Source organism: Mycteria americana, chromosome Z (assembly GCF_035582795.1).
Source record: "Mycteria americana isolate JAX WOST 10 ecotype Jacksonville Zoo and Gardens chromosome Z, USCA_MyAme_1.0, whole genome shotgun sequence".
Classification (NCBI taxonomy): Eukaryota; Metazoa; Chordata; class Aves; order Ciconiiformes; family Ciconiidae; genus Mycteria; species Mycteria americana.
Genome location: NC_134396.1, coordinates 31,332,800 through 31,349,112, shown reverse-complemented (window position 1 = coordinate 31,349,112; position 16,313 = coordinate 31,332,800). Strand labels below are relative to the sequence as shown.

The 16,313-nt window shown below is 38.2% G+C and overlaps 1 protein-coding gene across 2 annotated transcripts in view; it reads left to right on the top strand.

The window, feature by feature from the left end:
• PCSK5 (proprotein convertase subtilisin/kexin type 5) overlaps nucleotides 1-16,313 on the top strand; it is a 259,698-nt gene that overhangs the window by 107,315 nt on the left and 136,070 nt on the right. For both annotated transcript variants that reach the window (XM_075526631.1, XM_075526630.1), the window contains exon 8: nucleotides 13,712-13,924. In XM_075526631.1, the coding sequence (XP_075382746.1) occupies nucleotides 13,712-13,924 (213 nt within the window). The remainder of the gene's footprint in view (nucleotides 1-13,711; nucleotides 13,925-16,313) is intronic.

Genomic DNA, 16,313 nt, shown 5'->3' with positions numbered 1-16,313 from the left:
ATTTGGAAATTTTGTCTGGCTCTGACTATGAAAGCTTTTTCATTTCTACTAAGGAAATAAAAGTTCTCTTTAAAACTTACATAAAATCATACTGATAAGAAACACAAAATGTTTAAGATTAATCTCTAATTTTCATTCTTTAAAATGTAATATAGACTGAAAGACTGTAAATGCATGTCTCAGTTACCACCTTCCTTAATAGGCTTAGTTTCCAGACCAAAAATTAGTTTAAGATTAAACTGTTCTTGTTCTTTTTAATAAACCATGCCTTTCCATGTTCAGATAAAGGTAATTTTTCTGTATTTCCTTACACTGTCATAAGATGTGTCTTTTTAAAAGATGAGGCAAATGGGAGCAGCAAAGACAAAGTATCTCTGTGCCAAAATATTCCTAAAATCAGATCATTGTCCAAGGTGATGACTAGATACTCGGCCAAACATAGATTTCCCCAAGCAGTCACAGTAATTGTGCAAATAATAATAGGCAGACAAAAATGCTTATTACATTGTGTACAGATCTTGACCTTCCTTTTTTAGAAATATTGAACTGAACAACAACAGTATTACATGTAGTATAGCATCTGTGCTGTAAATTAAAGTAATGTTGGTACAGGAAAATTTGGCAAGACCTTCTTTCAGATCTAAACAAAGGTTCAAGATTGCTATTCTTCATTTATTGGGCATATGCACACACAACTGGATATTATTTTTTAAAAATGGGACAGCAAAGGGAAATGTCAAGATTTTTTAAAAGCATCTGAAAAGGAAATTATGCTCGGCTTGTTTAGTTAGGAAAATCAAAGGTGGTCCTGAATAATAACTTTGATTAGAGTATAATTAAACGGAATTATTACTTTTTTTATTATACTCTTGAAGTAAAAATGAAATGGATGCAAGAGACACAGTTTCTTGTTCAGTTTGCTGAGAGACTTGAGATCCATGAAAAAAATGCCTGGTTTATCTTTAGCGCATATTATTCCAATTAACAGCTCATGCAGGGTGTTTTAGAACTATTATTATTTTTAAATCTGCTGAGCTAATATGATCACTCCTTCCAAATCCTGCAGAAAATAACAAAGATAAATGACTGCACAGTTTTTCCGTAGAGTCCCACAGAGACAGCACATGCCATGAATTGAAATAGACAAATCTATTTAAAGAAAGGATACTGAGTAATAACTGAATTTATGACATTACAACCTAACCCACAAGTTAAATGTGCTTTAAAAATTCTGCCCAGGATCAAGGTAAAGGAAGAGGAAACCAATTTTTAAACTTGTCTCAAGTACCAGGATTTTCTGTCATCTTTAGGGTATTTTGTTTAATTCTATTAAATTTGCATACTTGAGTTCAAAGAGAAACCTTGGAGACTTTGCTATCAAACAATTTCTATGCAAATATAAAAGCTCCCTTTATATCATGCTTCCAGTTGACAAGGTCCTTTTCTTGGAAATAGTGTAGTTGTAAGGGTGGAAAATTCTAGAGGCTTGTGTTTTAAATACCACTGTATTAGAAGTTGTAGACCTACTAATCTCAAGAATAATTCCATTATAATCACACAGAACTTTCCTGAAAAAGATCAAACAAAGGGCAATATATCCAAAATTAACATATTCAAGAAAAGATTAGGTATGCAATGTCACATTTCACCCTGTGTTCAAGAATAAACAGACTTAGCATTGCAAAACATGGTTGTGGCCAAATCATGTAATAAGACTGTGCTGAGTCTGGGACAAAAGGGAGAACACAAAAGCCTTTCCTTGATTCGGAAAGATAAAACCAACGTACCATTAGATTTTAAGACGACTGTATCTCACAGTCTATAAGCACGATGCTATAAGCACTTGAGAGACTTGGGCTCGCTGATTCATGGCTCTGTGATACAGTATTCAGGCTAGTTTGTTTCTATTGATATAAATAAGCTTGTTGTTCTGGGATCAGTCTCAAAATCATTTGGAGAGTAATGCATTTCAGATATTCTGACTTGTTCTTTCACTGCTGTTTGGCAAAGGCCTAATAGTCAAGTTTCTGGATATATGACCCCTGTTGATATTTTACGTTGCAGGGTTTCAAAGAGCTGGTTATCTCACCTCTCCAAACGTCTCGCCAACTGCATGCTTTATGTTTTTTGTTCTGCAGTACCCATAAGGTAGTCCAAATCAGCGACAGGGCAGGTCATGCTTAATACAGCCTAAGAGGCAGGGAAATCTACATGGAAAATTTTGGCTTTCTGCCTGCGTCGGCGCAGGGGCCTTCATCTTATTGCCATGACACCATTCTGTTTAGCAAGCTGGACGCAAGCCAAAATGTTTGATGGACATTAATGATCGGATGCTGTGTGGCTGAACCTCTTGTGAGAACTCGGCTTGGTGCCTTCCCTCCCATCATCACTGCCCCTTCTCATCTCTCTCGCTTCACCAACTTTGGCTGCAGAGTGTGTGTTCTAAGTGTTTGCTGGGAGCAGGAGGCTCTCTTACAATCGCTAAACAAGTCTCCTACCCACATGCAAGAGAGAGAAAGGCAAGGGAAGAACAGGGAAGAGAAGAAAAGGGAAAGGAGAAAAAAACAGAAAAGGATTTCACATATTTTTTATTATTATCATTATTATTACTATATGCTTCTACTCCAAAAGTGGAAGAGATTATTCATAATTTGCAAGTGTCCAGGCAAAGGTTTGCTGCCTGTGTTGCACCACAGATGTTTCTCTTAAATTTATTTGTCCTGTCATCACTTCTCTGCATCATTCTGAGTAGGATGTGTTGCCTACACAAAGAGGAGTTATTCTGTCCTGCTTTGCCAGAGAATTGCACTATAAAAATCAAAGACAGAAGTTACTGCAAGAAGACTTCAAGTCAAATGTGTCAAAATAACTTCCAAAATGGCTGTCACCTTATACACTGAAATATTGTGATGCACAGAGATTAAGACCAGATTTTTTAAACCGTATTGTGTTTGTTCACCTTGTACAGCTGCTGTTTGAGACTGAATAACACTGTGTGTATGTGTATCTCAGATCATCTATAGATATGTTTTGCATGCACAAGACCTCCTGCACATTTCTAATTAGTTGGCCAAAAAAGACTTGTTGAAGATCAATCAGAAGAATTAGTGCTGTGCTTGGGGAAGGTCTCAGAGGACATGACTTCCCGTATGTTCATGTAACCTAATGTTAGGTCCCGGCATTTATCTGTTATATGATTTGCATATATACTGTGTATCCTTATTGCATCTATGATGTAATATCTCAACATGTGATGTTATAGTTACTTCAGTGTACCGAGTTAAACTTTGGGTGGCTCTGTACTACAGGTGGGCGCTGACTATATACCAGAACTGGAAAAGGCATATGGCATTTTAACATTGTAATTCTTCTGTCTGACGTCATGAGGCACAGCATCATTGGCTTGAAATAATATTCTTAGTTCTAACATCAGAAGAGGCGATTATCATCTAGTCCTGGCCTTCATCATAAGCCAGATCAGCAAAATTTCATCCAGTTATTACTGCATCAATATCCCTGTTTTCTTGATTTATCTATTATTTTCTGTTTTCTGTACATCTGTTGGGAAGAGCCAGTCTTGACTGAAACCCATTATGTCCATGGCTGTGCAAGTCACTAACAACCTTCACTATTAAAAATATATAGCTTGTTACTCATCTAAATTTCTTAGTTTCCTTTCCACTGTAAAATGCCTCTTCTGCTATATTTATGGTGCATCTTATGGTGTTAGAAATCTCCACATGTAAGTAATTACTGATTTTGGCCAAGCGATCTCTTGGATAAATTAAATTGCAACATAGGGACATAAGACAGGAAATGACCGTGTGGGTCATCCAGTACAGTTCTCTACTATCACAGGCATCATGTCCTATGAATACATTCAGCAGTTTCTATTCTAGAATGAATTAGAGATTTTTTCCCCCTCTATTTCTGTTGGGAGACCGTTTCAGAGCCATCACTAATCTATTGGTTAGAGACTTTCTTCTAAGTTATGGCCAGGTTTACTTGTGCAGTTTTTTGCCCATTTGTTCCAGGGCCAAAATTGTGTTTCAGCTTAAATAGCTTTTCTCCTTCCATTTTTCTTTCTGACATATTTATGGAACACAGTCCCCTCTCAGACTTCATTTTGATGTGATAAACAAGCCGCACTCATTAGTCAGTTAAAAAATAGGCTGTCCATCTCCTTGCTCATCAGAGCTGTCCTTCTCTCCACATCTTCCAGCCTGAATTCTTTTCTTGAATGTAGGTGGTCGTAATTACTAGATTCACTAACATGTTCTTTCTTTTTATGTCAAAATCACCTAATAACTGTTTCCCTGGCTCATCCTTAAAATAGTCTGCTCATAGCTTCCTTAACCCCCCCCATGTTTCTCCAGCACAGCCCACGTCATCTCCAGTGCAACCATTTCCACCTCCACCTCGCTGTTACATTAACCTTCATTTTCTTTTGTTTCCTTACTGATTCCTTGGAGGGCTCATCACATGTTTTGTAGAAACCAGACAGGCTGGTTCTAATACATTTCTCTGCATAAAATAAGTTATCAGAGAAAAACTTAACAGATTTACCTGGAATTCTGAAGTGCGTGTTGCTTTTTAACCTCTTTCCATTAATGCTGGTGCCTCTTACTGTCCTTCAAAATCTGTTCTACAGCCTTAACAGTAATGTTTTGTATATTCAGTTTCCTTCTGTTAGTCAGAATTTCCAAACCACAGTTCATTCCTGTAGTTCTTTCTGAAACACTTTCTGTTTCCTGGCATTATTTTTTCAAGTGTAGATACCAGAATGGGGCATGGAAGTTGTAGCCTTCTCTATGCACGCACAGTACTGTTTCCCTATTCCCTGCACATGTTCATATTCACTCTGCTTACTGATCCAAGGAGCAGACTAGATTTTAGGGCAGCTCATTGCCAGTTGGTTATCTGCCATGACACTAAACTCCCTTTCAGAGTCACTGCTTTCCAAGAGTTTGCCCACCCTCCCGTATGTCTTACCAACAAGCTTCATTTCTAGGTCTTATTACGTTGCATTTGGCTGATATACGTATCTCAGGATGCCTTAATGGCTTTGCAAATGTGATTTATACTTGATATGATTTAGTTTTCTCCAGACTGAGATTGCACAGCAAAAATCAGGTTAGGTGACAACCTTAACACATCATTAAGCTAATAATAATTCTTTGCTCTACCATTTGCACATAGTTAGCAACTTTCAGCATTCAGCCAAAGTAGAACTGGGGATATTGCCTTCCAGTAAATGAAATAGAGTTTAGGCTCAGTGATACCTGGATGAACTTTGATACTATACACTTTATTTTCTTTTAGAAATACATAAACAAAGCTAACTTTAAAATTTCTCTCCTTTGCTTTCTGTGAAAAATGGGCTTTTTCACAGTCAACGTGTAGTACAAAAAAAAAATGCAGAAAAAGAAATAATATACCAGAAATGTTCTTACATTACCTTCAGTGGAATATACAAATCCTAAAAGGCAGGAAAATTTGGAATGAGAGTTACAGGAAAATATACCTCAAAATGTCCAGTTTCCTTACAATGTCACAAAGTGTACTGGAAACCAGAACTGTTTAGTTACCTCATCCCATCTCACACATATATGGAAACTGTTTTAACAAGCCAGAATAGCATTACTGCTTTTGGACTTGTCATCAAAAGTGGCCTCTGGTTTTGGGTGCCCAAAACAGGTGATATATTTGAACATAAAAACCCACACCATTCTTGTTGGGGGGTAAATCTTAATTTGGAAAGCTGATACTGAAAAGCAGCTTTGGCAAATGGGTCTCTTTCCATACACTTAAGTACATACATTTCAGAGAGTGCATTTTTGAAACACGAATCTGGTTACTTTGTATGAGCAAATCACATATCCACTTTACTCATACACTTGAACAGCAGCAGAATCTATGTATTTCTATGTGTCATGTGGGAAAAAATAGATTTCTGAAAGGCTAATTGCTGGAAGTTTGGCGTCAAGAGTTTTCTGTACATAGAATTTAGCATAAGTTTAAGGCACCAAACCATGAGGGCAATGATTTTGCACACAGGCTAAGTGCGTTGTTTCCTCCTAAACGAATGCTATGGGGGACAAACTGCACAGGGTGATTACTGCAGTCCTCAGTCTGCAGGCGGAGGAGACTGTGGAGCAGCCTTATTTTCCTGTTCATCTACTGAAAAGAGCTAAATTTGCAGAAAATTTGTGGTTCTTTATTGAACTTCAGAAGGTCGACAGACGTCTCAAAACATGAAGTTTTCCATAAGGAAGAGTCTGACGTAAGTAGTGAAACAACAACTATGTGGCTCTGGTGGCCATGGACTCCTCTCTAGGGTGTTTAATCAGACAGTAGTATAGAGGCGACGAGAACTGCCTGAACCTGCTCCATAGAATGGGTGTTTGTGTGTGAAGTCCATCCTGTATCCAGTCCTAACACAGATCTTTCTTGTGCACTGCCTGTTTACTTTGGCTTTGCACGCAGAGACAATTTCACCTATCATTAACTAGAGACTCTTTATGCAACAGAAATTTTGGAAAACCCAGCTCTTGTTTTGTCACAGGTGTTTACAATATACAGGTTGCTTTATCCCAGTAACAATATCAGCAACAGCAGTAGTAATGATAATATGGAGAGATAGCCTGAACCAGAACTGCGATTCATGCAGCCCTGTAGCTGGCTCTATTTTGTTTAGGAAAATGAGAAATTCATTCCAGCATTCCACAGGTTCAGATTTCAGGTTTCAGCCAACACTTCTTTTGGTTGCACTTTAAGCACTAATTATAGCTCTGTGGGGAATATCTTGGAGCTGTTTAAGCTGTTGTTCTAGTGAAGAGTAAAATAAAAAATACACCACATGCAAGGATGCATGTTGAAATGTTCCACTGATATATCCCAATAATTATTGTGTTAATGCATGGGTGCTTGTGGTTATTCAATACATTATTTTTTTATACACACATTAATATATTTTCACGCTTCAGTATTTTAAAGGTATCATATCCTATGAGCTAATAAAATACATTGTCCTTCTTTTTGTTGTGATTATTTTGTCTTTCCTTTTCTTAATTAAGAAGCTGGTTCAGAAGTAGCCAAAAAGTTTAACTTTATTAGCAATAACTTGCCTTTTCAACAAAGGTAATCGTTGCTTTTTGTAAGTAGTGACAGATTTTTGCCTTGTATATGTATTGTGCGTATGCCTGTTCCAGCACTAGGAAATATGTTCTTGACGTCCTAGTTTTCCTAAGAGTAAAAACGTGACTGCTGATATGAAAACACAGGACTTAATTTTTAGACATTCCCTCAAACATGTGCCTTTATTTATTTACACCTGTTAGGCTTATTACTCATTTGTTCATAGATATCATAGGTGCATATTTTTAATGAATTGATGCACAAATGTGAATTTTTCTGAGAGCATGGATACCTCAACAGGATTAATGGCCTCAGAAATTTCTCCATTTGTTCCTGAATTTTTGCTTTTAATACCCAAGGAGGCTGTTTTAATAAACAGTAATCTGTTGGCTATCTTCTGATAGCACTTCAGAATTGCAGGCTTGGACTCTCAGCTTACCATTATCTGTTTTGGAGAGATGCCTACTTTCAAGTGAGAGTGTTGTGCAGTCTACAGAAGAGTCTTTTAAGGGTGGTGTGCCAGACTATTTTTCATTCCCAGATTAGAGGTTAAGTGGACCAGTAGAAACTCAGCAGGAGCTGGGAGATGCTGCTTCTCAAAAGCAAAATGCTGCCAGCCAGCAGATTAGCAGCACTGTGCCTCTACGCAGGGCAGCAGCGTCCAGCTCCCAGGGAGCGCAGAAATCAGTGGAAGCTGGAAGCAAGGAGATGCTGCCTCTCACAGGTGCTGTGATCCTTGGTGCCTAGCCCTACAGTGGTTGTACTGTGCTGCACTGAAAATCATGCCTGCATAGCAGTAGTTTTAGGTCTCCAGAGTGCTGACCTCTGTTCTGCACATTCAGTTGTGAACATTTCGTCTTTAGGAAGTTTTTAAGGAAGAGGTCATACCATGGGCTACTTTTTCCAGCTTCCACATCAGGACCAATTTCACTTCCCAGCAGTAGTTTTTGTTCTTGGAAGCATTCAGTAATTTTAGAACAGTATTGGGGAGAACAGAGGAAATTAAATGTTTAGGCTCTAGGTGTGGATAGAGTGTATCTCCTTCCCTCTCCATTTTATATTTTCATGATTTATTTTCTGCTCGTGGGTGTGGGATTCCTAGCATATTGGTGCCAAATTACCTGTCCCTGGCTGCAACCCCTGTACCGCTAATTACTCCAGGTCAGTGGTTCTGTCCTCTGCCTTTTCTGCTCCTTCACATTTTCTTTCCTGTCCCTTGGTAAATTTGGTCACTCCTATAGAGACAGCAACTCACCCCATAGGCAGGGAGGGTTACTGGGGCATTCAGTTCCTGGGCAGGAAAACATCAGGATTCAGAGGCTGTATTAAGGCAGCTTGACTTGTAAAGCAGTGAATGAATGTACAGTCTAAACTTTGTAAAATAGTGTGAATAAATCTTGTTCCGCTGGCTCAAACTACACCTCGTAGATGGAAACTGTTTTTATTAGATGGAAGTGTGCTGGAAGCAACTTGAAAGTATGTGGGGCTGCTGGTTGTCCTTAGATGAGTGTGTGAAGACCTCTACCTTGTAATGGTTCCTGCCAGTACCACTAAGGCATTCAGTCATAAAGATGTGGTTTATAGGTATACATACACACACACGCACGCACACACGCACGCACGCACTTGGAGCGGGGGATGTTCTTTTAATAGTGTTAGGAAATTCTGCAGATGTCATTACGAACATGTTCATACTGGCTCTGGTTCTTGGCAGACTAACCCTTCCATGCTGTTGAACTGGAAAAAAAAGAGATTTCGTATCACCTACCCTGCTTGCAACTTGCTGACCAAGGAGAAGGAGGCACTAGCAGAAAAAAAGTGGGAATGCCCCAGGATTCTTGTGCCATGCTTTTACAGGTGCCGTTTCCGCCTTGGGGCCTTTTTGTCAATGACCTGAGTCCATTTCATTCAAGCTCAGGTGTGTGTTGAGCACACTGGCTTTGCCCGGGAAATGTGCTAGAAAATTGGACTGTGACTAGGTCAATAGCAAGTCTTAGTTGTCAGTGAAAGACTTTTTCTTCTCCATAATGGAACACGTGATTGTTTTTTTTTTTAATTATCTGGCATTTTATGCAATTTAAGAAAGTAGACAAAACAAAAGGAGGACACTTCATAATGGTCTGACATGTGCACTGACAAGCACAAGTGCAGCTATGGACACCTTGCAGAGTTTGTAAGAGGGAGTCAGTAGCTATCATTGCAAATGGAAGAGCAGAAACAACGCCGTACCTAGAGGGAGAGGTAATGCATTTTTAACATCAGGGGACAAGCAGTGAGCATACTTTGCTGCACACCCATTCCACCCTGGTCTACGCCTCTGCTATAGTTCACTAACTCTTCTAGTTTTGCTCAAGTTGTACCCATATGGTTTGTAAGTGCACCTTTGCTTTTGAGTAATAAATGACACATGGCTTCTTTGGCAGCTCAAGGCTTGACTTTTCATCTTGACACCCTTGGGCATCTGGCAGATGACAGATGATAGATTTAGACAAACAGTAAAAGCTACAGAGTGCCTTGCATGTGTGTTTATCTTAACTTTGTAACACGGTCCAAATGTTATTTAACTTTATGTATTTAAAGGAGACCAATTGGGAATGGCATTCACATACAGTAGGACAGCTGATGCTGTTGCTCTAATTACTTGTTTGTTATAGTTACTAGCAAGTTTATAATTTCCTGAGCATGACTGGGTCTATTGAATTAAAGCAGGGTGTTTGGAAACAGGGAGAAAGAGGAAACCAAATGGTAGTTTAACAATAGGCAGTAAATGTAAACCAGAACTTACTTACTTGACACATTATTTTAGTCAGGTTGAATTTAGTTTGGGGTTTGCTTTTTTTTTTTTTTTTTTTTTTAAGGCTGCCATTTGCTTTGCCAAATAGCTTCTAGGAACAAGATCTTTAGCATGTTTTCTAGACTGAAGGTAATGCTGTTGTTTTCTGTGAAATGCTGAGTTGTTAAATGTGCAGTACTGCAATGTGCTAGAGGAATGGGAATTCTTTCTTTGTATGCATTAGAAAATACTCTTTTCCATTAGTCAGTGCACCCGGTACTTATTTTTTACTGCAATAACAGAGATGTCGATACTTTATATATTTGCAGGAAACATTAGTTTTGAAGAAATATTTGTTATTATTTGTTTACAAAAAACTTAGCATGGAAAGGTAAATTTGGGTGCAAATGGCTGATATTTTTAAAGCCTTGTCATTACTATTAAAATCTAAATTGGTGTTTGTTATTTTTAAATACTGCATTGCAGAATTTCTAACATCCAGTGTTTTCATCAGGACTACATTTTGTGCCCAAAAATGTATTCACATATCTGTTTCTGCAGCTCATTTTTCATTATTAGTACAGCAGCATAAGTATGCATCTAAAGAAATTTAGACACATTCTCTGTGCAGAGAAGCTAATAATTCAAGAGTTGCTCCTGCAAAATTTACACAAAGTATAGTCCTACCCTGCTGGGGAAAGGTTTTCATTGCATGAGTGGGCCAAATCATGTTATACTGCTGTTTGCAGACAAAACTAGCTGATGATGACAGCAGAAAAATGACAGGTGGACTGATAAGATGCATATGTTGCATAGGATGCATCCTGTATGCATATGTTTTTGACAATTTATTTTTACAAAACATTTTTTTTTAAAAGTGGAAGATAGACTTTTAGACAAAATACTAAAATAATTACATTCCATTTTTCTCATCCTTGGATCTGTGGTTTGATTACTCTGAATTCTGATTTATTCTGTCTTGGTTGCATTGGTGGGTTACTCTGAATTTCCTATGGGGTATTGATTTGGCCAAATGTAGTTACATAATACTGTGCTTTCAAGAAACACATGTGAAGAAGAAAAATGTAAAATTCTTCAGATAGCAGATACGTGTGAAAATTAATCAAAAAAGGTTTCAATGGAGTATTTTGACGTGTTCTGGAGTGGTACAAGTGTGTCTGTATGATACACTTTTTTCTGTGTATTCTACCTGCCCATACATACATTAACATTGTTGGGGGGTGTGTATGTAGGAGAGAGAAGTAGTTTTTTAAGGGCAACGCAGGACCAGACGGGAATCTGTACATGACTCTGAAACAGATGTCAGAATTGATGGACAAGCCAAAAATGACCATTGAGGAGATGGAAGATGAAAGCAAATAATAGAATACTGCTGGGAAGTGTGATCTAATTGCAAGAAACGATGGGATGAAACCAAAACAAAACCAATAAAAACCAAGCAGGAGCACATGAATAAGTACAGAACCAGCATATCTTTAGTGTAATCCTCCATCCCATTACCTGCAAATATACAGAGGGCCCTAATTTTTTGCTCCCTGAGCTGCTGAGATAATAAATCGGTGAATATGCATGAAATAATCTTTCCATTTACCCTTCCTTTTGTCTGTCTCATCAGATGTTTTCAGAATGCAGGGGTAAGAAGGAAAGATAGGCAAAGCGAGATGACTAGATGGTAGAATGAAAGAGAAGGGGCTCATAAACCAGTTCCAGCCCCATAAAGTTGCAAAACACATCCCACTGGCTTTGGGAGCCTCTGAATCAGACCCTGCTGGCTGAGAAAAGCAGGCAGAACAAGAACCCCAAATGGAAGGGGGGTTTTGATTTGGCAAGAGTTCGTAATGTGGGGAAGGAGAGCTGTAACAGTTCGTAAAGGTTGTCTTGACAAAAAAATGTCACTATTTTGCATCTTTTTCTTAGTGTAGTAGCTAAGATCAACTAAAGGAAGTGAAAGAAGTTGAAATAGTTACACTTCCCGGCTGGTCAGACTGATCTTGTCTGGAGAATGGATTTCATAATACATTTAACTTGGCACCCTGGGAGTTTTTTCTCTGCTTGAAATGTTTTTTTAATGAGAAGTTGCATTTTAGAGACATAACCTTATGTAAACACTAGCCAGGAGAATTTGATATTTAACTTATTTTGCTGGAGAGAAGAGTCTCTCCAGGTAGTATACTTTTATTAAACTCACAAAATGAAATTCATCAATGTTTGAGAACTCAAGCCTGGATTGTGAACTGTGAGGGTTTTTTATCTTACATTGATGTAGGTTCAGTTATGCTCAGCACAAAAAGCCCTAGTGAAACCCTTCTGAGCATCTGGATTAAATGAATCTTTGAATTGTTAATTGTTTAAGGTTGACGTGGTAGATGTCCAACAGCTGTATTTATGTTGTTTGTGGTACACAATTTCACTCTGTTTAGAAAAAACAAACAAACAAACTCCCCCCATGGCCAGGCGATTAATTCATGCACAGAAAGTGGTGGTTTATGCCTTATAACATTACTTTATCATACACAGAAGTGGGCCTACCCAAAAAACAGGTAGATATCTCATGATGAGTTGCAAGCAAATGAGGTATAAATGAGACTGTTAGCATAATTATAACTGAGAGGTCTGTCCCATGCTTTGAGAGAATGTCATGTAGGACAAGGTGATACAATTTAGCTTAATCAAAGACAAGTTTAGTCCCTTGGTGGAGTTTTCTGAATGGTAGAATGCTTCCAGATAGTGAGTGCTGATAATTAATGCAGATCATACAGTTGCATGAACCTTAATTTCATTCACTGGCATGAAATATGTAAATATAAATCAGGAAAAGCCCAATTGCTCATATATCAGTAATTCTCAATTCCCATATATCAGCAATATAGGTTACTGATAATCTTCACTTTTCATATCAATGCCTGTATAACAGTACTAGCACCACCAAAAATGTTTTGATTCATTTGGACACTATATAACTTTGGTGCATTAAGAAAATGTCAAGGTAAGGTTACCTATTTTTAAGTCCTTATTTGAAATTATGAATATGCCTAAGTAACTTGCCCAGCCAGTCATATATTTAAAATACTGTGCTGAACTAACGCTTTAGTTCTTCATTATAACAGATTTATAGGAATCTTTTACTTTTGTCCATTTTTGTTTATATATTGTGTTGTGCATTTAGCACAACATGAAATAATGACATTTTCACATTATGAAATAATGGACTAGATGGGTTGGACTAGATGACCTGAGGTCCCGTCCTACCTCACATATTCTGTGATTCTGTGATTTATAGTGTCTGTGAAACAATGATGCTCTCGTTCACAGTTTATAATGCTACCCAAACAATACCTAGTGCCACCAGGCAACCCAAGAAGAAGCAGCTCAGAGTGCCCTAATAAATGAAAGGTATCATGCATTACAAAGGGTTTTAGTTTCAAGTATGCTATTTTTTTTTCCTTTTCCAGCTCAGTATGATGTTTTAATGCTTCCTCTGAGTCTTCAGCACCTCTTTCTTGGTACGGCTGGACAGCATAGATGCAGAGCAACAAACACACACTGTATAAAAGTTGTTTCTAAAGCTGTCTTCATACTACTCATTTTCTGAATTTTTCTGATGTCTGTTTCTGAACTCTGCTAAATCCTGTTTTCCTTTCAGATTCTTCTCAGTGAGCTAGTTTCTTTTATTGCCTTTCTCTCATCAGATGTCCTTTGGGGGGAAAAAAACTGTTTGCTAAGCAGGTGAGGGGGAAAAGAAGAATTATTAATCAAATCTTTTGTGCTCTTTCCAAACAGGGACGAAGAGGCTTAGGTTCAGTTTTTGTTTGGGCATCTGGAAATGGTGGAAGAAGTCGAGACCACTGCTCCTGTGATGGCTACACCAATAGCATCTACACTATCTCCATAAGCAGCACAGCTGAAAGTGGGAAGAAGCCATGGTATCTGGAAGAATGTGCATCCACGCTAGCTACAACGTACAGCAGCGGGGAATCCTATGACAGGAAAATAGTACGGTTTTTAATTTTTTTTTTATGTATATGGGGTTTGGTTTGCATAGTGACTTCGGGGGAGGGAGAGAGAGAGACCTCATTTATACTCATTAGTGGACTGCTTTAGAAAAAAATTGTATGTGGGCAAGTTCACTTAGCCATAGTGTGTTACTTGGTTGGAGTCACCATACTGCTTTTTGAAACCAGCATGGGTATCTCTGCATGTTGCAGCCCAATGCAGTGCAGGTATACCCAGTTCATGGCGGGTTTTGCTGCCATCTCTGAGTGATGCTTTCAAAGGTCCTATTGCCACTGCCACCAAAACAGATTTCTTTCATTACCAGTATCTTGTAGCCCATCAGTAGGCCTGAGAACATATCCTCCCTTTGTTTTAATCCAGTTATCAATAGTTTTCATATTTTACATGCATGATATTAGCAGTTTTCCTATGTACCTTCTATTTTCTCAGATTTATTTTGATCCAGCATCATTCCTCTTTCACATTCAGTCATGGTCAGTTATTACTTGTATTACTGCCTATTCCGGCTAGCTGACATATTGTAAACAGGATTAAGCTCAGTGCTCATCTTTCTGGTGTTGTTCCCCATCTCATTCCTAAACAGCCAGCATACATTTTCCATTATGGTCTCATCTTGGCTGGAAACCAACAAATTGTTTTAATTCTGTTTGATAATCTGTTGATACCATTAGTATTTGTACGCTATGTCTGCTTTTTCAAATTGAGTGCATTCAATATATTTTTCAGTGTTCAATATACTACTTCTTTTAAGCTTTTAAACCGTTGTACTAGCATTAATCAGGTGTGTTAATATTGTCCTCTTCCCAGCTTATTTATTCTAGTGTGTAACTTAAAGATCTTAATTTCTTCTTGATCAGAAAACTTGGGGATTTTGTTTTATTTTTTTTCCCCAGATGTTTTCTTAAGCACCCATCTAACATTACCTTCTTTCTGGTCCTTAGCAGATACCTCTCTTAGTGTCAGTGAGGAGTTAAAAATTCTTGCAGCTATGTTTTTTTAATAGTGTTTGCCCTGTCTTTCAGGATTCTGGGATGCTGGCCATCCCTTCTTGGATCTTCCTTTATTTTCAGATGATCTAATTTTTGTTTTAAACTTGTTCTGAGGTACTTCTTCGTTCCAGTAATTTTTCTGTTCTTAACTTGTTTCTCTCCACTGAAACCTTATCTCTCTTCCTGGCATGTTTCTTATTCTCCCTGATAAATAATAATAAAGAAAAGAAATTACTCCTTCTCCTAGCAGTCCTCACTTCTGGGATTAAATTCCCTCTACTGTCCTTTAAAAGATCTTCACCAACTCCTCCATGTTTAAGTGAGACTAATACAATATGTCTGGTGAGCAGAGGTGAGCAGAGGCGAATGTGGTTCCCCAGCCTGACCTCTTGCTTAGCCGAGTCTGTAGGACTTCCCTGAGTCCTTCAAATCCAGCAGTTGCTGTCAACTCAACAATAATTTTTATAAATACAATCAATCTTGCTTTCAAAGTTCCCAGTGGCAGAAAATCCACTTAAATTTAGGGCAAGTGGTTTTAATTACCCATTGCCATGAAAAAATTCCTCTTGTTTGCTATCTGAGCTCCTCTAGTTTCAATTTCTAGGCATTTGGTTGTGTCACAGTTTTTATTAGTAGTATGAAGAGCACTCTAGTTGTCTAACATCTTTCTCTCTACCCTTGTAGCCTGATCAGTCAATCCCTTTTGATAAATGAAGGTAAGCTTCTTGCATCATTCTGTGTAAAGCACATTTTCTTATAAACCCTCTCCCTTTTTATGAGCTTTGAGTGCCCAAACTGGACACACCAGTCAGGTAGTAAGCAGTATCGGTGCCAAATGCACAGGAAAATGTGTGTTTGCGAGTGCCAGCTCAGTTCCCCTCTCTTTATGCACTAAGCCTGACTGAGACTTGTTAGCTTCACTGTCATGTAATGTGTTCATCGTTGTGTGACGCCCAACCCGCTGTCAGAGCTGCAGCTTCTTCTCTTTTTCAGACTTGGTGGTCCAAGGACAGCTATGAGGGTAGTTATGGTCTCTTTATTGCACCATTTACCACTGGCTGTACTGGTTTAGTACGCAGTCCAGACCAGCCCTCATCATCACTTTCTCTTTCTCCAGTGTTTCTCCAAGTGCAACGTTCATCAGAAGGTGCTGGTGTTTTCTTCCAGGTCTTTCATAAAAGCTTTAAGTCATATTAAGGCCAAGAACCAAATTATAGAAGGCCTGATTAGAAACAAGGCTCATTCCTTATATGTTCTATAAGCATATATATATAATTTCTCTGCTTCTAAGTATATGTCTGATTTCTTATATATGCTTACACTTTGAGACCTCATAATTATCCCATTTTAAATCTATGTATTATGTATCATGTACATTT